Source organism: Erpetoichthys calabaricus, chromosome 4 (assembly GCF_900747795.2).
Source record: "Erpetoichthys calabaricus chromosome 4, fErpCal1.3, whole genome shotgun sequence".
Classification (NCBI taxonomy): Eukaryota; Metazoa; Chordata; class Cladistia; order Polypteriformes; family Polypteridae; genus Erpetoichthys; species Erpetoichthys calabaricus.
Genome location: NC_041397.2, coordinates 28,083,848 through 28,105,215, shown reverse-complemented (window position 1 = coordinate 28,105,215; position 21,368 = coordinate 28,083,848). Strand labels below are relative to the sequence as shown.

Genomic DNA, 21,368 nt, shown 5'->3' with positions numbered 1-21,368 from the left:
CTTGTGATAACCACAAATCAAGCTGGTCTACAATACAGTTCAAGCGATTCCGCGCGGTTTCGTTCTTGGCTTTTACTTATCTGTATTAAAATGTTTTTGACTAAATTAATTACTTGCAGTTTTGAGCTGGGATTTCATCTCTTTTTCATGTTTTGTTAAAACTACAAATTATGAACAGATGCAACAGCCTTCTAGAAAGCAAATGGTCTGGATGCTAAGTCACTTATTTTAAGTGTCTGCATTTATCATTTAATTTTAATCAGTTAATTGTATAAGAATGGTTTCATATTACTTTGTCAATTGGCTTTAGGACTAACGCGTATTTTGAATCAAGCACATTTGTTCAAATCCTTGAGAAACAGACACTTATTACAGCAAAATTGAAAACAAAATCCTAAAATTGACTGAACACTGACACTCCTGTCTTTTCATTCATTAAACATAACTAGACTACAGAATTACACCATGCGAGAGCTCAATCAAAATTCTCATATCATTAGAATATCTTTTTATAATTGAATTGATTTACTGTAGCCTGACTGTTTACAATTTTGTTTTTGGAACTTTATGCTAATTTTTCTTATTTTGTTTGGTAAGAGGTGAGATTATATGTTTGACATTTCTTGTTGGTCCAGTCAATAGATACAACGGAGTATTATTATATAAAAAAAGATATTTTAGTAATTCTAATAAAAACATTAAACTGATTACATGTACTAGTTCACTTTTACTTAGATTTTTGGTCAATATGCAGTAGATCTCCTTCCAAAATAAGTATTGAGCAGATTATATTTTGCACACACAACAGCAGCTATAAAGCGATGTTTAATTCTGAATGAAGCATTCTCAATCATTTTAAACTAACCTCTACTTTAAAATGTCGAAAGGACTTACAGCAAGATAAAAAAAGGTTAATGAGCTGATGGGCAACTTATTATAAATAAACCAGTTAATAAAGCAGAATAGTGTGTTGGCAATAGCATGTAAAGTTAATTCCTTACCTGCCCTCTTTGAACAATTACACTAAATTTTAAGATTTTCAAATAGACTACCTTAAATGCAACTATAATGCACGCAGCATTCAAATAATACTGGTAAAATATGTTAAAAATTGTTTGAGATATGAGTATATGGCATTTAAAAAAATTGCCTGTATTAAAGTTTGTATCAGGGAATGTGTTAGTATGTTGTTCTGTATCTCACATATATACGAGTCCAAGGGCAGTTCAAAATGGAGTATTACAAAGAATCTAGCAAAAATTAAAAAGTGGAATGGAAAAGACAGATAAGCTGCTATAGTATCCAACTATACTTTGGTGAACTTTGAACTTTTGGTATAGTATATTTCAAAACCATTCAAATCCTACAAGTTTTAATAACAGTGATCTGTAAATATACTTGAGATGTAAATATATCCAATCCCTTATAGCAGGGGATTTTTTTTCTCAGATTACTTGCAGTTGCATATAGCTCCACATGACCCAGACAAAAGACATTAGCGTGCAGAAATCAGACTGATAAGTGAAGGTTAAAAGTAAAATGCTTGCTTAAAATGGATTTAATATACCTTTTCATTGAGTAAGTGTTCATTTTTTGCTTGTTATAAAGCAATCTGTTGACAGTGCATGTGACTGATATGGAGGGATCCAGACATAATGGTTCTGCAGTTGCCAAGATTAAGTGACTCTCCAGAAGCAACTTATCATCCTAAAATGGAAAGAGTACAACATATAAACAAGCACAGATATTGTACTTGTATTATACACATATACACATTTGCAAAAAAATAAAAAAATCTGTCTCGCAGCCAAAACAGCTCCGGATTTTGACATGTATTATGCTTTTAGTGGGTGTTTCTATGTGTGCTCCATTATTTGTTTGGACCATCTAAGGGCAAATTAATGCAAATTAAGGGATTTTTTTTACGCATTTTGACTACTTCAAATTTTAAACCAATCTGAAGAGGCCTTTCTCAATTTTTTGCTAGCAATTTTCACTATTGTTTAGGGTCCTTAACCATTAACACTGCATACAGGAATTATGCAGCAAGGTTTGCATCCTTTGAATATGAGAAAAAAGTTTGAGAAAATAATTATCAATTACTATTTAAAATGTATGACATTTTCCAAATAATGGTGGATAATCACTTTAAAATGCACTTCATCCACGGTACATACGAATGTTATCACAGATTTTACCTTAGGATTAAGTAACAGGGAAATGTTTTGTTTTTTCAGTGTTGCCTGTGTTTGTATCTCTTGTCACACTTCAAGTTCAGTTTATTCACCACATTTTGGCCTTTAAAAAACATCCCTCTAAGAAATCCTTACAAAACAAATATGAATCATGTAAACTGTAAATACTAACAGCCTTGTCAGAATGCTATCAAAGTACTGAGGTGTTAATACCACCTTGGGAACCAAACTCTTACCAGTTTGTTTCGAAAAAATAACCAATACCTGAACAAATATGTATGAAACTAAAAGCAAGAAATGTGTAAAATAATATAAAAGTAATGTAGATGAAACAGTGCCTTTGTAATATTTTTCAAATAATTTGAAAAAGGGTCTTAAGATTAATTAAATATTTTCTATTTCAGGAGAATCATGTGACAGCTGCTTTAGTGTGTGAACAGTACTATTTAGAAATCCAACAACTTTGTGAAGGTAAAGGGTTGGTTCTTATCTCATTCCTTCTTGGCCCTAAATTCCCTTATGAAGAGATCGCCTTTCTGTAGCTGAAGCTATAAAACAAACTGATGAAGTTCACTAAATGGAAAGTGTGTAACCTGTGTAAGAAGAAGTTATCATTGTGAGGGAACCCATAAGGTGATATGCAGCTTCTCATTTAGGGACAGGTAATAGAAGATGGACTTGATAACACTGCCTGCCTGGGAGTGGAATATATTCTAGTTAATGTGCCTACCTACCATTAGCATCAATACGTGTCTATGCCTTCAGCTGAAATAATTACCAGTTATGCACCATCATCAGCACCTACATGCCAACTCAAGTAAATAAAGAGAAAATTCAAGGAGGAAATCTATTCCAGTCTGGATGTGGCACTGGTCCTGGCATCAAAGAAAAATAAAGTAGATCTACCATGTGACATAAAAGGACTGAATGCAGCTACTATTAGGGAATGCCACTGGCTAGAATGAATCTCCACTCCAAACAATGGCATCTCCTGTATTATGTACTCATCCATACCTACAGCATGAAGAACATACACATATCTCAGGCTACTGTATATGTGGAAGAACTTCTTGCTTGATTGGTCATTGCCTTGTTTGTGTAATCAGGAATTTCTGGCTTGTCTATAAACATCAAAGGTGTTCACGTAAAAGCATGAAAAAAACCACAATATCAGAGCCAAAAAACTTCTAAGAAAAATGGTAATGGTGAGAGCTACTTACTACCATCCAAGAGACATGCACTAATTCTACTGGCTGTAGCTTGCATGAATTACAGGACTCATCACTATAGACTCATGACAAAAGAACTTCGAATGTGAGACCAATGGAAAGATCTACAACAGCAAGTAGTACGAGGAGAAAGCCAATAAGATGCAGAATTCTGATGCTCAATACAATATGTAGAGAAGCTTTCTGATAATGAAGATCTTATATGGACTAAGCTCCAATGGTCCCTTCTTCTACATTAATGGCCTTGTGAAGTGTGTTCAGAATTTGCAGATCAGTTTGACTTTAATGATTTTTGCTTGTAAATGAGAGCAGTACCATTCTGACACAAACACTCTCCAATATTTCATCTAATTTAATAAACATGGTAAGACATGCTTCAGCTATATGGCTGGTTAATTTCACATCTGGCTATACTTTTTTGATACATATTTGAGGAATATTCTAAATGCCATGTTTTTAAGCAATTCACTGTTAACCCTGACAAACTGAGGTCAAAAGTCTGTACATCCTTATAAAGTTTAAAGAGAACTGAAAATAATTATAGAACTGATTTCTGTAATCAAGTAAAAGCAGCTTTCACTTCTTGAAACGCACACAAAATCAGCCTTTCACATGAAGGTTTAACGATGTGTAAAAAAATGTAATTCATCATCTCAAAAGCATGAACCTTTTAATTTACACTTCAATTTAGTTACCTGCGTCCACTTGTGGTTGTCACTTGTTATTGCATGGACATCACAAACCAGGGTCTATTAAGATAATAAATACTGCTCTGATTACAAAACATAAAACTGAGAAGGCCTCTAGATAAATAAAATAATAATACAAATAAATAAAACATCTGTTAATTTCATGTCAAGTATCAAAGCGTACATGAAAACAAAATTACACTTGCATTCCTCTCCTATAAGAAATAAAAACAACATAGATTTAACAGCTTGAATGGGTAAATACTCAGACAAATTATAAAATGATTAATGAATGGTTAAAAATGGTCTATCCTTCAGTGAAGATGTTAACTCTTTGCAGGCAATTGCTATACACTGTATAACTGAATCTTCTTATCAAATATATAAAAAGTTAATGGATACCCAGAACACTAATGAAAAAGTAATCTTAAATTCAATTCTGAATTAATCTTAAATATACTATTTAATTAACACTGAACACTTAACAGAACACAATATAAATCACAAAGTTACCTGCATTGTTGGCCGCAACAGTATGTGCCTAGTTTTATATATTGGTATTTTAGTGTTACCAGATTGTCGATAATCTCTAATTTCAGCTATGACACACCCACAATGAAAAATATTGACCTACATCATTAGGAAACAAATGAGACAAAAAAATGAATGTGAAATTAAAACAATATGCACATCTATGGTTTGGCTGAAAAGTTTGCATTTTTAATCAAGATTAATCTTCTTGATATTATCTCCCTAATAAATGATCTTAAGAGTTAGAAAATTGTTTGTAGATTCAGATAATAAAGTTATCAATGTATTTTTCAATCAATTTCCTGATAAGCATTTTAGAAGTTGTGATAAAATTGACTGGTGAAGACCCACATACACATAAATAATTATACAATCCAAAAATAATGAGTATCTTTAAAAAGTATAATGAGTCTTACATTTGGACAGCATAATCAGTGGCTTTTTAGGTAATTAATCTTTTTGCATTTATTTTACAGAACTAACAAACATGTTCTGCAGTGAAGTTGTATAACTTGTACTGTCTATTCGACAAAATGAATATTTCAGGGTAAGAATACAATTTAAGAAAATGCACCTGAGACTTTTCCAATAAATCGACAAGGATTGGAGGCAGTTCTTCAGCATCAAGATAATCCAGAAGTTCACACTCCTCATAGGGTAGCCGGATAGTTTCTGAGTCTGCAAAAAGAAATATTATAAATAAAAAAGAATATCATATTTTTTCTGTAAACAGAAATAAACTGTAAAAGATACAAGATTCTTTCAGAATCATGTGAGCTTTGATTAGTAATTTATGTTTTTATTTCATCTTTAGATGATTAATAGAACACCTCCAAATGAAACTAGCACACCTCCCATGGAAAGGTAAATGTGGATTACACAAATACTTAAAACTTTAACAACAACAATGTCCTATTAACAAGCATGCACGTGATCTGAAGTGCTGGAAACTTTAGTTATACATGCCACATATTTGAATCTTTTTTCATTACATCTGCCCTGCTGTCCTTGAGATGCAGGCATTACTCAAATGGAACTCATCTAATCACAACACTGTTTTTCATTCTTCAATAATATTAAAAATATATATAAATTATATCAAAAGTGTGTAAATAGTAACAAAAAACAACTTCTGCTGCTCTTATAGTATGCCTTTTCCACTAAACAAACTTTTAACAGAAGCGCTCTCCCTCTTTTTACATTTTTTTTTGATGCTTTAAAAAATTACAATTATTGTTGTTAATAATGTTTAGATTTGGCCTCAGGCTTGTTACTATAAGTTACTATAAATTTTTAAAATGGATTTTTAAATTCAAAATATTCAGCTGTCATTGCAAACTCAAGCCTCTGCCCATTGTAACTGCCTTTCAGACGAACTATAAAGTTGACAGTTAACACAGGATTAGCATAGAAGATGTAAAGAAAATCTTATGTATACAATATATGAGAACATAAGAGATTCTGAGAAACGTAGACCGAGATATATTAAATATTCCCATACTGTGCTGGTTGCACTACCGCCAAAGGAGCTATTTTACACCTTAATAGAGGAAAAACTTGTTGAGGATGCCAAGGCCAAAGATCCAGAATAAGGATAAAAGTAAGGGGGAAAGGACTTAAAAAGCGATCAAACATTCCTTGTTATGTGGAGCTTGAACCAGCTTTAAGTTGAAAGAACTGTCATATCTAAATAATGAGTTATGGTAAATTCAGGTACTGTGCCATTTTTGTTACTGCAATGAACCAGCTTAAACCTTCTATTTTTATTTCAGATGCCATTTAATACTGAACAGGTTTCAATAGTAATGATCACAGCGGAAAAATGTGAATATGTGAATGAGAAATACATGAAACAAGCACATTACAATTAAGGCCGATATGTGTGATCCACACTTTGAAATGCTGACTGAACTCATCCATGTTACTGCCTAGCAGAGGACTGCATCATCCTGTTGATGTTTATTTTTAAACTCAGCAACTCTCTCTTCACTCTCTTATTAATACTGTATAGATGAGTCATTCTGAATGCTGATGACTTTAACCAGGCAACTTTAGATTGAACAACTTCTAACATCATGTTCCTCTCATGGACACAATAAGCTGGATCTCCAGCGTTCAAATGTTAATAACTTTAAATATACATATGGACAGGTCTGACCATCTTACTGCTACCTACAAGCCTTTTACTGATAGCAACAGAATATATTTTCGGTTCTCTCTTGAGCTTCTGTAACGTTTTAAATTCCCTTGGATACAAACTATATCTATATAATAAATATCTAATAAAGTATATTAACTTAACTTGAGATACAGTATGCATTCTTTCTCTGAAATGAAAGCTTCAGGCTATGTGACAAAACCCTATGCTAAAACTGGTTTTGACATGATTTAATTAAAGCAGACATGCATATTACCAGTCCAATAACAAAAAAAAAAAAAATTATTTTATATATATATATATATATATATATACACATATATATATATACATATACATATATATATATATATATATACATATATATACATATATATATATATATATATATATATATATATATATATATATATATATATATATATATATATATATATATATATATATATATATACACACACACACACATACACACATACAGTGGAACCTCGGTTTGCGAGCATAATTCGTTCCGGAAACGGAAGAAATAATGGAAACTCAGATGATTCATTCCACAACCCAAAACTATTCATATAAAAATGATTAATACAAAATATAAAGTAAAAATACATAAAACAAATTAACCTGCACTTTACCTTTGAAAAGAATCATGGCTGGTGTGAGTGAGTTTCTAAACTCTTGTGGGATTCCACCCAACGGGACAACACGCGGAAGAACACCCCAAAGCAATCGCAGGCTCCCAGCGCTGTAGCAGTTCGCCATAAAAGCGAATCCGAAAAGATCGCGGACATGCTATAAGCGCCTGCCATCGAGGGGTGATATAAGGAACATTATAAATGCGCAGGGCACAGTATTACAGCTCTGCCTGACTGCTGTGTCTGTGTATAGGAGAGTAGCAGATCCCGCTACAATAAATAACCGCGCTGTTGCTGTTTCAACCTGAATAAAGCTAAAGTACTGAGACTCAGCCTCGTGTTTTGGGGCGCATGACAGGGGACTCGCACGTCACAGCACACACACACACACAGTCACAGTGCTGTAGTAAACAGTATACGCTCGTACGGATGTTGACTATATAAGTGAGGCATGCCGACTCAGACAGAGAACAGGAGATGATTGCCCACAATCCCGCAGCGAGAGAGAGAACCATCAGCTCAGATGTGATCACATGACGCTCAGCAGACAAAGCGTATACGTACTACTCGTACTGCAAGACCTCGCTCGTTTATCAAGTCAAAATTTATTAAAAATTTTAGCTCATCTTGCAAAACACCCGTAAACCAAGTTACTCGCAAACCGAATTTCCACTGTATGTATTATATTATATATATATATATATATATATATATATATATATATATATATATATATATATATATATATACATATATATATATATATATATATATACATATATATATACATATATATATACATATATATATACATATATATACATACATATACATATATACATATATACATATATATATATATATATATATATATACACACATATACTGTTGATGTTTAGCTTCTAAAAAAACATTACTAATTCCAATAATTTCCTTAACATGATTGCTAAAACCCTCAAGTTAAGTGATTTTACCAGTTCCATTTTTTCCCCTGAGCATCAATGAATATCCCTCATTTCCAGGGTAAAGATTCACTACAAGACACGACAGTGTCTCCTGCATCACAAGCTTTTCCAGTAGATTAACATTTCTCCTCAGTTTCTGCAGGTAAATAAATACAAACAAAAATTGTGAACATAATGACAAAAGTTAATCAAAAGTCATTAATCTTAAACTGTATCTATGTCAGTTAAAATATTTCTCTTTGAATAAAAAAACCTCATTACCTACTTTAAGTTAACAAGTAAGCTACTAATCAGGCTAAGTCCTACCAATAAGCACTTAAGATCGCCAACAAAATGTGCAAATACGGCACAAATAGCATCCAAATTCTTAACTGCAGCCTAATGAAAAGTGAAATACCAACCATCTCCATTGCTGGAAGAGGGGCACAGAATGATCACAATACGCAAAGGACAGAGCTCAGTAAGTAAAACACAAGTTCAAGAGACATTACCTCAGGAGAAAGGTACACCTGCTAACAATGGATTATTGGATTGTAAACCAATGTTTATTTTGAAGCACAGGATAGTAGCATGTATAAAATCATTTGGGCGATTCTGGACAACAACAAGTAAAGTAGTTTGCGGCTAGTCCTACAAAAAGAATGGATTCAAGATGAATGCCTGCTCATTAATAATGCTTGAATTGACATCAGATTACTAATTTAAAAGTACTGCAAGTTGATTCTATATAATATATGAAATCAGATCTTTATGAATGGCCTACTTTCATCAAAACTGTTCTAATGTTCCTCACCAGCAGTAAGATTGTAACCAACTAGAGAATTTAAGATTCCATTTTTAAGTTTTACATTTTCATATCTATTTACTGCATTTTTTAAATGTGTCTTCTAATTTACTACTGCATACTATGATGATGTTTTCTATACTGGAGTAAAGGCCAATTTTGTAGCAATTTAGGCTCCATTTAACTTATACTCATTTTACTTACACCATGACCCTCTACTTTATGCAAATAACATCACTTTCCACACCACCACAAACAACTATATGCTATGTCAAAAGTTCCCACAAAACTGAAATTTATTACACTTTCACAGTTCCCAATGAATTGTACAAAAATTCTGCTCAATAGTTGCTTCATTTACCTTTATTTCAGGCTCCTTTTCACATTCTTCCAAATACAAATCATAGAGTTTCTGATTAAGTGATTTCCTGTATCATAAAGACAAATTATGATGGTAATGTACACAACATTTGATGTTTTGTGAGTGTCCCAACTTATAACAAGTTTTTATCTGATTGTATCTCTAAAAATGGGCTTTTGTTTTCAAACTTCAGTTTATCCACTTGTGCGTCACAAAGGCAACAGCTTATCCTACCACCACTGGACACAAGGCAGAAATAAACTCTAGATAAGATACCAGTCCACTACAGGGCACATTTTATTATTCAAGTCCTAGGAAAAAAAGATTATGTAGTGCTCAATGAGAACTTGTAAACTCCACGTCGGCCTGGTATTCAAAATATGATATACTTTCCCATGCACTGTACAATTTATTTTTTATATTTTGATTAGCTGGAATTTAAAAAGTTTACGAACCATAGTCTTTATTGTTTAACAAGGAGAAGGGTGTCAAAGGCAAGTCTGAACTAAAACAATTTCCCTCCAATGTTAACTTTCTAGAATCTGGCATCTAAAAATCTATGAAAACTTATAAATTCTTGTGCAACATGTCGAACTAAAAATACAGAGTCAAGACCTATAAACTAAAGCAAGAAAAACATCAAAAACAATATAGCTAAAATATGGAAGTTGTGGAGTTAATATGACTTGTTGCATGGTTCGGGAGTAATGGTAATCCCGCTGATTTCATTTTGCACTCTATATACCTTCTCATGAAGTACAGGTTATCTATTTTGAAAGCCACTCTACACATCTATCAAAAAGGCCATGGTGTGCATTTCAAAAGTATAGGACAGTAGTAAAGAAATTACAAGCAACTGTTAAGAGTTATGTTGAATATCTAAACATAAATGTTTTATTCCGGTATGTACGTTTAATAAATTATGCAATATTTTCCATTATATTTTTGAATGGGGCATTTTCAATCTACATACAGCTGTACTGTTAATAAATCAAAAGATTCCAAGACATGTATTAATACTTTTTTAAAATAGATCATGGGGACTTTAACGCCAAAGTTTCTACCTCCCACTGGTGTACTGTCTTTTTCTAAAAATTAATGTGTACTTGACTTAAAGGACTTTTGTGGCAAACAAAAAAAAGGAAGAAAGAATTCCTTTCTTCTTACCTTGCACTTGTGGAATTTCTTCTCTTAGGAGGACGCTGTTGGGCACTTTCTACAATGTACTAAAAAAACAAAGTAGTAGTATTGTAACATGTACAGAGAAGGGTGAAATTCTTACCTGAATGCCTCACTAACATGCAACATGTCACCACTGTTTGCTGCCATGATAAACTACGAGCTGAGACACAAAAATAACCGGACTGGACCTGGGGCTTTCCTGGAAAACCGTCTGTGGAGGTCAGCCGGACGTGAATCATAAATATAGAAGGTGACAATGTTTAGAATGCTGTAATTCATCAATAATTTTTTTTTTTTTTTACTAATCTGGTTATTTTTGTGTCTCACCTCGTAAAATGCATTAGAATAATTTATTTTTATTTAATAGAAAACACGCATCAGCTTACCTGATGTACTCCTTACTAATTTTTCTAAGCTCCCATTACCTGACAGAACTTTGTGGTGCTGCCTCACGACTCCAGAAGATGGAATGAGTATCATAATAAAGTGAATGGAATTCAGAAAGACACATCCACTGCACATTGAATGCCCTGCTAACCAAGATACACGCCAGTATGCCATGGTTCTGACTGAGATACTACACTTGACATGATGGATGGCTGTTTACTCTGTTTACTCCATGGTCACGTAAGAAGTACTCTTTTTAGATGCCCAATTGAAATCTACCACCAAAACAGAAAATATAAACCTATAAATGACAAGACTTGATTTAATTAGCTGTGCTACCTAAGGCAGAATGAAGAAGACCTCAGCGCCAGCGTTTGCATAGTACCATGTATTGGAATATACCTTGTAAAGCATGTGGTAATAAAATGCATTGATTTGTCATTACAATATGTGGCACATCACAAACAGAAGCATGGCAACAGGATAGACACACAGATAAGTGTCCTTCTATCAAAGTGGACTAGCATTTTGGGATTACCAGAAAAAAATCCTGATCTAAATAAGCAAAACAGAAACATATTTTACAAGACTGAGTTACTTTGTCTGCCTTAGGAAATCCAGTATTAGAAGCTCTTCTCATAGTTGTGCTTGGCTTCCTACTTAGCTTTCTACTATAGTATGAATGAATAAATAGTAATCATCTCAGGATCGTACTTCTTCCCATTTTATGCCACAAAGTGCATTTCCTTATAATACATAGCATGCCCTGTCTGTGGCAGGAGTGTGGGGGGTTTGTGGGTGAAGGAAGAAGAACATATTACAGCTGTCAATTATGCATTCTTAGTCTACAGAATAGAAAAGTACAGTTAAACTAAAATGCAGCAGCTTGTGATATCAAACACATGGGCTTACAAGTTTATTCATCCATACTGGGATGCTTTTTATAATGACAGTATCACTACAGTAGAAAATATTTATAAAGTACTATTTATACTATAGTGCTGTGAAAAAGTAGTTGTCCCTTCCCAAGTTCGACGTGAAACAGTAATTACTCTCTTAAACGTTAACACTTGGATGTGTTACTTTTAATAGTAACAACTGCAATTAACTGATTTGTGACAGTCCAAGGTGGATCCAACAACATTGGCTTATCACTTCCCAGAGCTCCTCCATCCTGCTCCTTATTCATGCCACATTATTACACCTTTACTGTAGTTATAATATTCAAGTTATTTTAAAATGCTAACATAAAAAAAATCTGATACAACTGACTTAACTAAATTTGAAGTTTAAAAGGAAAAAAAACAACTTCTCTCCATGTGTTCATAAGTTTGAGGAAAAAGTACTTCTGTTCTTGAATAAGTTAATACTTAAGAATTTCAAAGTAAAAAACAGGGTACAACTGTTTAAATCACCAACTCAAGCAAAGCATCAACATAATTTGCAATTCCTTACTTTACAGCACTGTTTAGGACAAAATTATTTCTTACCTCTGCTCTGTCCAATGCATGTTCCAGTACTTGTTTCTGTAAAGATAAATGTAAGATTTGCAGTTACAAATAAATGTGACAAAGCAATAAAAAGTAAATCATTTTGATATCTACGAAACTTTAATATATATTGTACAAATAATTATGTGAAGACTGTTTAAAGGACATAAGAAAAGTTTTAATGAGAATGGACCATTAGACCCAAAGCAGCTCAAAAATTGGCCTTTGCCTACAAAATTGTGTACCTTCAAACCTCAACACTAAATAATGTCTATTTTCTAACTAGAAAGATACATTGTCTAATTTTTGTGTGAAATATATCCTCAAAAGGTTTCTAATTGCACTCTTGAGCTGATTAATTTGTCCTAAAGAAACAGCAGGCATCTACCCTCCTTATTATGCACTTTATAATTTAAACAAACAGATTAAGAGGTGACATAAAATGTTTAATGATTAAGCTCTTTCAAGATTTTCTCACAGATCATATCCTACAGTCTGGAAAAAAGTGTTGTTGCTCTTCCCTGGATATTATCTAATGCTGTTTTGTCTTTCTTCTACCACAGAGAACAAAACTGCACAATATTTCAAAGGCACTGACATACTGGTTAGGTTAAGAGGCGATTTCAAACTGATTCTATGTGCGTGGACCCTCTGATGGACTGATGCCCAATCCCTAACTAATCCATGCTTTGTGTTCAGTGCTACTGAGGTAGGCTATGGTCCTCCATGACCATGAATTGTATTAAGCAGGTTTGTGAATGTTAGATTTCAGTAAGTATGATGATAATGACTTGTATGAAGTGAACTCTGCTATACAAACATTCAAAGATTCAGAAAAATGTTTGCTAAATTTCAGGTTGCATCAATTTTTGGTCATTTAAAAAAATAATGACACAACCAAGGTTTCCATTTGGTTTTTTTTTGTGTTTTTTTGGAAACTCTCAAGTCTGCCATAATCCGAATTTTCCTTTCTGCCATACACAAAACTTGTTCTGATGTTATGCAGCACAGGTACTTTTGAACTGACTTTGCCATTTTACAGTTGTACAGTTACTACAGCAGCTAAAATGATCCTGTCAACTGACAACCACCTGCCATTTTCTGACATAGTAGGATTTTATCTAGCCCTGGGACTAAATGCATTACTAGGCTTTTTGTTATTTGTTTTAAAATTCTGTTCTGCGTCGGGGTGGCATAGTGTTGCAGTGGTAGCACTGTTGCCTCACAACAAGGAGGCCATGGCTGAAATCCCAGCTGCTCCCCATGCAGAGTCCTCTTGTTCTCTCTAGGTCAGCATAAGTCTCTTCCTACAGTCTGAAGACGCACAGATTAGGTGAACTAGAATTGTTAAAACTGGCCTGTGTGTGTGTTTGTGTTCACTCTGTGATTTAGCTGCCATCCTATCCAAGGACTATTCCTGCCTCATGTTCTACGCTTGTGGTATAGGGTCCAGCTTCCTAGTGATCCTTCACTGCATAAGTTGGTTAAAAAATTGAACAAATGGACTGATGGATGTTGCGCATCATTTGTTAATATTTTGCTTTTCACTAATTATACAAATATGCACTGTAAACTGTCATTTTTATATTTAGACTAGGGGGCTTACCCCCTACTCGCTTCGCTCGCCAACCCCCCTGGCCTGTGCTATGCACCAGTCACTTCGCGTCTCTGCCGCTCGCGTTGTGAAGAGGGGGGGCTGAACGCACCACAAGGAGATGCGGTCGCTCCTCCGAAACCCCCTCTTAAACTGTGATACAATAGGAAACAAATAGTTTTTTTTTTTTTTTTTTTTTAACCTCCTCTTTGCTTCATCAGCTGCTGGATTGCTGCTGCTGCCATGCCACATGATCTGCATCTCGCTCGGCGCTTCCAACATTTAAAAGCTTGTACAGCAGCTGTCTTTGTCTTTTATTTCTGGCCCTGGGTGTGGTTAAATGTCTTGGCACAAATTCTCGTCTCTCGGGATGTGAGTTCTTGATATTTTTTAGTTTATAATTTAAAAACGGAATAAGAATCTGAAAACCTAACAACATCACATTAAAGTTTGATAAATTCTGAAAAGAATGATACCAAAACATATATATGTAGGTTTTAAAATAAGCCCGATTTAAATTGTGACAAAAAACGTGACAAAAAGTCACATAAAATCGTTTCACAAAACCATAGCATTTTTAGGCTTACGATTTTATATACATAGAGTAGATAAAAGCATATGTTAAACAAGTTTTACCTACTCAATGATCACTACAATAAAATATTACGTTCAATAGCTCATTTTGTAAAACTCAGTCTCACAGTACTCAAGTTTACATAAAAGATACTTATTGTGAAAATAGGTTCTGAGCATCACAAGCCTGACTCAAATTAAACAGGTTCCATAATGGAACGAGAGGCAGTGTCATCTGGCACCACCAACAAAACATCAACTAAATATAACGGTTTTGTTCAATCACAATGATTTTTCCTTTACTTTTTCATTTATGAATGAAAATATGGCAGTGTACAACAGGCAGGGCACAACAAATAATGTAACATGCACTTTCTCTGACTACATCTGATTTAGCAAGTGGAGCATCCAATAATCGCCTCTGCATGTACTGTGAAACAGTTTAAGATCACTCCACTGCAGAAATTTATGGTAGATTAAGAAACTAACATAAAGGGGTGGGGGTTGATTTGTTTTCAGTCCTATTGATCTATTTGTATGGAATGATGTGTGATTTTCAATAAAATCAATAAAATTAAAAAAGAAAAAGAAAAAAACCAAAATACAAGACATCTCTTAAACCTTTAAGACAAACTACATGTACTACATTGTACCATCTGGAATTTGAAGAGGAATATTTATTTTTTTGTTACTGACCAGGTGGATATTCACTTTATTGATGACAGTAGCAGCTACCCAACCACAACTACAAACAGAATGTTCTGTGAATTGACATATGAATGTGCAATGTGAAAAAAATCCAGCAGTTCTACATAGCCAGTAGGGGTTAATGAGAGGCTTTCACTCACTATTGAATACACTGCATACTCCAAATTATTCAAACTTCAAAAAGGTGTACAAGAGCCTATAAATACCATAATTGAAAAAAAGAAAGCTGGAGCTATCTTACTTTCAAAATTGTTTTTCTTTTTGAATTTATATAAAAACATGTGTCAAAGTTAAAATAACCCAATACTGCATTGATGAAAAGAGAATGAGTTACAATACAATCAAACTAGCCAACCCGCGGCGTAGCATACGCCGCATAATTATGTACTGATGGGTGAACACTTCCTGAAAGACACAGTTGCCCAAATGGGATTATTTTGAGGATACGACTGTAGGTGAATGAAAAGATGTTACTCTGGAGAGGGCAACATACAATACAGCGTTTTACATGCTGCATACAATGATTCACATCGAAGCATAGACACTGCTAAGACCATGGGATACCCCTCGCAAACTGTTTTACAGGCTGCATACAGCGATTCATATCCGCGACAAATATGATTCTTCTTAGATGGTGCTGTCGCGTCCACCCTTGCTCTCGAAGCAAACACACTGCCTGGTCATGTGCCCGCTTGCAAGAGCAACTAACAGAGACCTGCCCACCAACTCTAAGACCATGGCGTGTAAAACAGTTTGCGATGGTGGACGCGGTCGTGCGTCATAACCGAAAAGAATGCAGTGGAACCTCGGTTCACGACCATAATTTGTTCCAAAACTCTGGTCGTAAACCGAAGCAATTTCTCCCATAGGATTGTATGGAAATACAATTAATCCGTTCCAGACCATACGAACTGTATGTAAATATATATTTTTGTAAGTTTTTAAGCACAAATATAGTTAATTAAACCATAGAATGCACTGTGTAATAGTAAACTAAATGTAAAAACATGGGTGGCACGGTGGCGCAGTGGGTAGCGCTGCTGTCTCACAGTTGGGAGACCTGGGGACCTGGGTTCACTTCCCGGGTCCTCACTGCGTGGAGTTTGCATGTTCTCCCTGTGTCTGCGTGGGTTTCCTCCGGGTACTCTGGTTTCCTCCCACAGTCCAAAGACATGCAGGTTAGGTGGATTGGTGATTCTAAATTGGCCCTAGTGTGTGCTTGATGTGTGGGTCCTGCGGTGGGTTGGCACCCTGCCCGGGATTGGTTCCTGCCTTGTGCCCTGTGTTGGCTGGGATTGGCTCCAGCAGACCCCCGTGACCCTGTGTTCGGATTCAGCGGGTTGGAAAATGGATGGATGTAAAAACATTGAATAACACTGAGAAAACCTTGAACAACAGAGAAAACTAACACTGTAATAGTTTGCGCTATAGCAACAAAAAATGAACATTTGAAAAAATCCGTAATTTAATAAACCACCAAAAAAAGTAACATTTCAAAAATGCACACTACGAACCGATCGCTGTGAACAGAAGTGAAAACAAAATCAAGCCCAGTGCATTCTTTAACTGGCTTCCTACCTTATGAGATCAGCCCTCTCTCTCTCTGGCCCTGTCTGTGTGTGTGCGGCTCTCTCTCTCTCACTGCCTGTGTGTGTGCCTGTCTCTCTCTCGCGCTACCTGTGTGTGTACCTCTGTCGCGGCTCTCTCTCTGGCGCTGCCTGTGTGTGTGCGTCTGTCTCTCTCTCGTGCTGCCTGTGTGTGTACCTGGCTCTCTCTCGCGCTGCCTGTGTGTGTGTGTGTGTGTCGTACAGGAAATGCACAGGGACAGACTGAACCTCGCAAGAGCAACTAACACAGACCCACCCACCAACTGTAAGACCATGGGATACCCCTCGCAAACTTTTCTACACATCGCATACAGCGATTCACATCCGCAACAAACATACTTCTTCAGAGGTGCATGTGGAGTGTAGCAGAGACGAACGCGAATGACGCCCCGCTCTGTGAGTTGCTGTGTCCGAGTTGGTGGGCGTGGCTCTGCGAGTTGTTGTCATATCCAATGGTCTTAAGAGTTGGTGGGCGTGGCTATCTTGCGTGCTTTCCATGGGTGTCTACTTGTCGGCGGCTTAGTGAATTATATATATAGATATTGTTTTTGCACTTTTAACACAGTATTTACTTCTGCTGCGTCATGGATTCATCATCCACTTTTAAAATGCAGTACCTTGGTGTTCTTTCTGTAGAGTATGAACTTTCTCTATGTGGATCTTTCTCAGGGTACTTTCACTTTTCGTTTAATATCCCTAAAGACAGGTTAAATTAATCAGTGATTGCAAATTGGCCCCATGTGAGCCTTGTGCCAGATGCTACAGGAATAAGATGTTGGCTTCCTTGACCCCGAATTCAATTAAATAAATCTGAGAACAGTATGCTGCTATTACCTCCCTTTCACAAATGATGATTACATATTTCTGAAAATAAAATAAAAAAGTGGTGTTAAAAAGGTAGATTTAGTCACTGCATTTGTTTTTCTCATAACTTATTTACTGAAGTTACTTGGTTATCCTCTGGATTTAGCACTGGAGTGTTCCAACCAGTAATGACCATATTTAACATGAGCAGAAATGCAAATGGATTTTCTCTCCATATACAGCAATCAAGTCAACAGAAAAAGAAAAAAGCTTCATGTGGGACATTGATAGCAATCAAGTAAGTGATAAAAAGGGTAGCTAGTGTGAAAACATAAAAAGATGTAATTGAACAAAATGTATGTGTGTATAGAAAATAGGACAGAGTGATGAAACTTGTTTGTGTTTGGCGTGCGTGACAAAAAGCATGTATACTTTCTGGAAGTTTCTTTTGATGATGTGTGTGACAAGAAAATATACCTTTAGGGTAATGACTTTACAAAAATTGGAAAAGTACAATGAGTCAGGATGCTATTTTTTGCTTACGTGGTCAACGATCAGGAGATTAGAAAGGTATAAAAGAACAAGGACATCTGCGCTCGAGGCAGATGAAGTGCGGTGTCCTAGGACTGTGTTTCTCTGACATTTTACCCTTGCCTGGTATGTATTAATAAAAGGTTTTGACTAATTTTAATTTTCTTCTCTGTCTTCAGTCACAAAAAGTGTCCACAGTTTTTGGCGCCCGGACGTGGGGCAAGAGACGGCCGGTCGACTCCTCCAGCGAGACCATTTCAGTGATCCGTCTTACCAGCGGACTGCCGTTAACTTGAGCTCCGGCAGCAGAGCATGCAGCTCCGGCAAAAGTTAGGACTGCCCTGTCCTGAAACAGTTCTTGCGTGAGGAGCCCCTGGTCTCCTCTTTGCTACATCCACGGTGACTGAACGGATTTCCAGACAGAGCTTGCACACTTCCAGGCTGGGGTAAGCACCGGGGGATTTCCGAACATTTTTTTTTATTTTCTAAATAACGGGAGGGCGAGTTTCCTGTTGACCGTCTAGTCATACTCATATCTCAACGGGTTGCTTAAGGTGATGGAGACTTGACCCAAGCAGTTTGACGCATACGAAAGGTCTGACGAAAGGATACTGGCCTCACCCATATCCTAGACTCGGCTGGACGTATTGATGTAGTATTCTGCTGAACCGAATCGGACACGAAGTCACCTGAGCTGGAATCCGGGGATGTGAGCGGACAGGCTAACGGGACGAGTAACGGGGTGGTATGGAAATATAAACCGAAAAGAGCACAGATTGCAGGATTGCTGTTAGGAACGGAATGACACGTAGCGCTATGGAAGATATGTAGCTATGGAAGATATGTAGCGCTATGGAAAAATAAATAAATCTACATACGGAATAAGCAACAAAACCGTGTTCTCCTGGGAACTGGATCAGTACCGATAGTTAGGTGTCTCCCCTTGAAACTAAGAAGGGAACAGTTAGGTTTAGTGAGTGGCACACTTAATGCCTCGCTGATTCATACGTACAAGGGATTAGGCGAATCAGTATATAGTTGGAAAATTAAATACAGAACCCGGGAGGGCAAGGGAACATAATGGGAACTTATAACAGTAAGCCTGTTAATCGCCGCACAGGGGGATCAAAATCATTAATGCTGGAAGAATTATTTTCGGAGGATCAACAGACGCCCCGTAAAAATGGGTCTCCTAGAAAATTTATAGAAAAGAAGACAGGTTTAGATTTCAAGAAGGCATGTAAGAAATGGAATAGACAGAGTGGTGGGCGTTGGCCGATAGAGGGGACAGGAGATGTAAGTGAAATACAGGAAGTCAGGAAGATCCTGTGTAGGAATAAGCAGGGTTGTTATAATAGTGGACCGTATCGAATGGATATGTTCGATAGATGGGAATTAGTAATAAAAGACAGAAATTTAGAAGCAGTACAGAAACAGAATGATTTGTTGCGGGCAAATGAGGGAAAGGCTAAAAAGGAGAAAGAGGAATTGCTAATTACATTACAGAAAGTTCAGACAGGCACTGAACCACAGGCAGATGGGAGGAAAAGGAAGAATAATCCAAATAAAGACCCCCTTTATCCTATTATTTTTTCCCCTCCTCAGTACCAACCTCAGGCACCTCCATTATCCCCTCCTCTATCCCCCATTCCGACTGCCCCCCCTGCACTACAACTAGCAGAAGTTTCTCCCGATGATTCCCCAGGCACAGATCACTATGACTCACCCTGTACTAGACAAACCCCCGTCTCCAAATGCACTCGAAGTCACAAACCAGCTCCAACTTTTTTCTCCTCTAATCCTTCACCTTCACTTACTTGCCCTTTAATAGAAGTTCCCAATCCCCATTATAACCCTGCCCATCCAGCCGGACCCCAAAATCCCACAACAGTTATGATAAATCGGAATTGGGACATCCAAGAACTAAAAGATGTCGTGAATGCACTTCCAGATCCAAAGGAAGTAGGAGGACTAAAATTTGTTGAACAACTTGATCAGTTAGATAGCATGTATAAGCCTAATGCTGCTGAATGGACCCAGGTACTTCGTCGAAAGCTTGGGACCACATGGGCCACTGTTAGCAGGGGTGTCCGCAATGACGTTCCATGGGTATGGAATCCAGCTTTAACTCGAGGACAGGGGATGGGTGGAGAAGGCGAATTTAACCCACAATGGGAGGCGTTGAGACAAAATATTGCAGAAAATATAAAAAAGGAACGGACTGGTCCCTTATTTCTGCTGCAAAACAAAAGAGAGACGAGACGGTTGATGAATGGGCACATAGGATTCAAGACCTTATGGCTAATCACTCGGGCTTGGGAAATGCTGATGACCGCACCCGAGCTGCAGTTCCACCTTTTGTTTCCGGTTTGCGCCTTGATATACAAAACAAGGTCCGCACTTCCTGTATTGAGTGGGAAAGTGCCACGTTTGATGAAGTCAAACGACATGCTGAACATGCCGAAAAACAAACTAAGCAGAAGGAATCGGACTCTCATGCCAAATTATTGGCAGCACAGATGAACTATTATACCAGGAATACTCCTGACCAAGGTCGAGGATATGGCTTTAGGGGACGAGGACGAGGAAGAGGACGAGGTGGTTTTAGAGCTCCTCCTGTTGACCACAATAAGAATCCTTTTATTCCCTCTCCCTTAAATTCCAATGCTAATTCCTTCTCTTGCTACATCTGTGGAGAAACTGGACATTTTCATCGGGAGTGCCCTCACAGACAGCAACAGCCCCCACCTCCCCTTATTCCACCTGTTTTTTCTGACACCCCTGACCAACAATACTGGCCATAGGAAAACGCTGGGACCTCCAGCCACTCTTTTCAACTACCTTTGCTCACCCATAATTCAGAGACTGATCCTTTATTGACATTGTTCGTTGATGGCACTGAGACTGTTTTCTTAATCGACACTGGTGCCACTCGCTCGCTGGCA

At 36.6% G+C, this 21,368-nt stretch overlaps 1 protein-coding gene across 5 annotated transcripts in view; it reads right to left on the bottom strand.

The window, feature by feature from the left end:
* supt20 (SPT20 homolog, SAGA complex component) overlaps positions 1–21,368 on the bottom strand; it is a 109,406-nt gene that overhangs the window by 49,984 nt on the left and 38,054 nt on the right. For all 5 annotated transcript variants that reach the window (XR_007934805.1, XM_051926740.1, XM_028799276.2 and 2 more), the window contains exons 3-10: positions 12,607–12,642; positions 10,715–10,773; positions 9,548–9,614; positions 8,412–8,538; positions 5,219–5,322; positions 4,627–4,743; positions 4,120–4,173; positions 1,568–1,707 (exon numbers count right to left, since the gene is read on the bottom strand). Coding sequence is in view for 4 of the 5 variants with exons in the window: in XM_051926740.1 (XP_051782700.1) it covers positions 1,568–1,707; positions 4,120–4,173; positions 4,627–4,743; positions 5,219–5,322; positions 8,412–8,538; positions 9,548–9,614; positions 10,715–10,773; positions 12,607–12,642 (704 nt within the window). In the remaining variant the exon portion in view is untranslated. The remainder of the gene's footprint in view (positions 1–1,567; positions 1,708–4,119; positions 4,174–4,626; positions 4,744–5,218; positions 5,323–8,411; positions 8,539–9,547; positions 9,615–10,714; positions 10,774–12,606; positions 12,643–21,368) is intronic.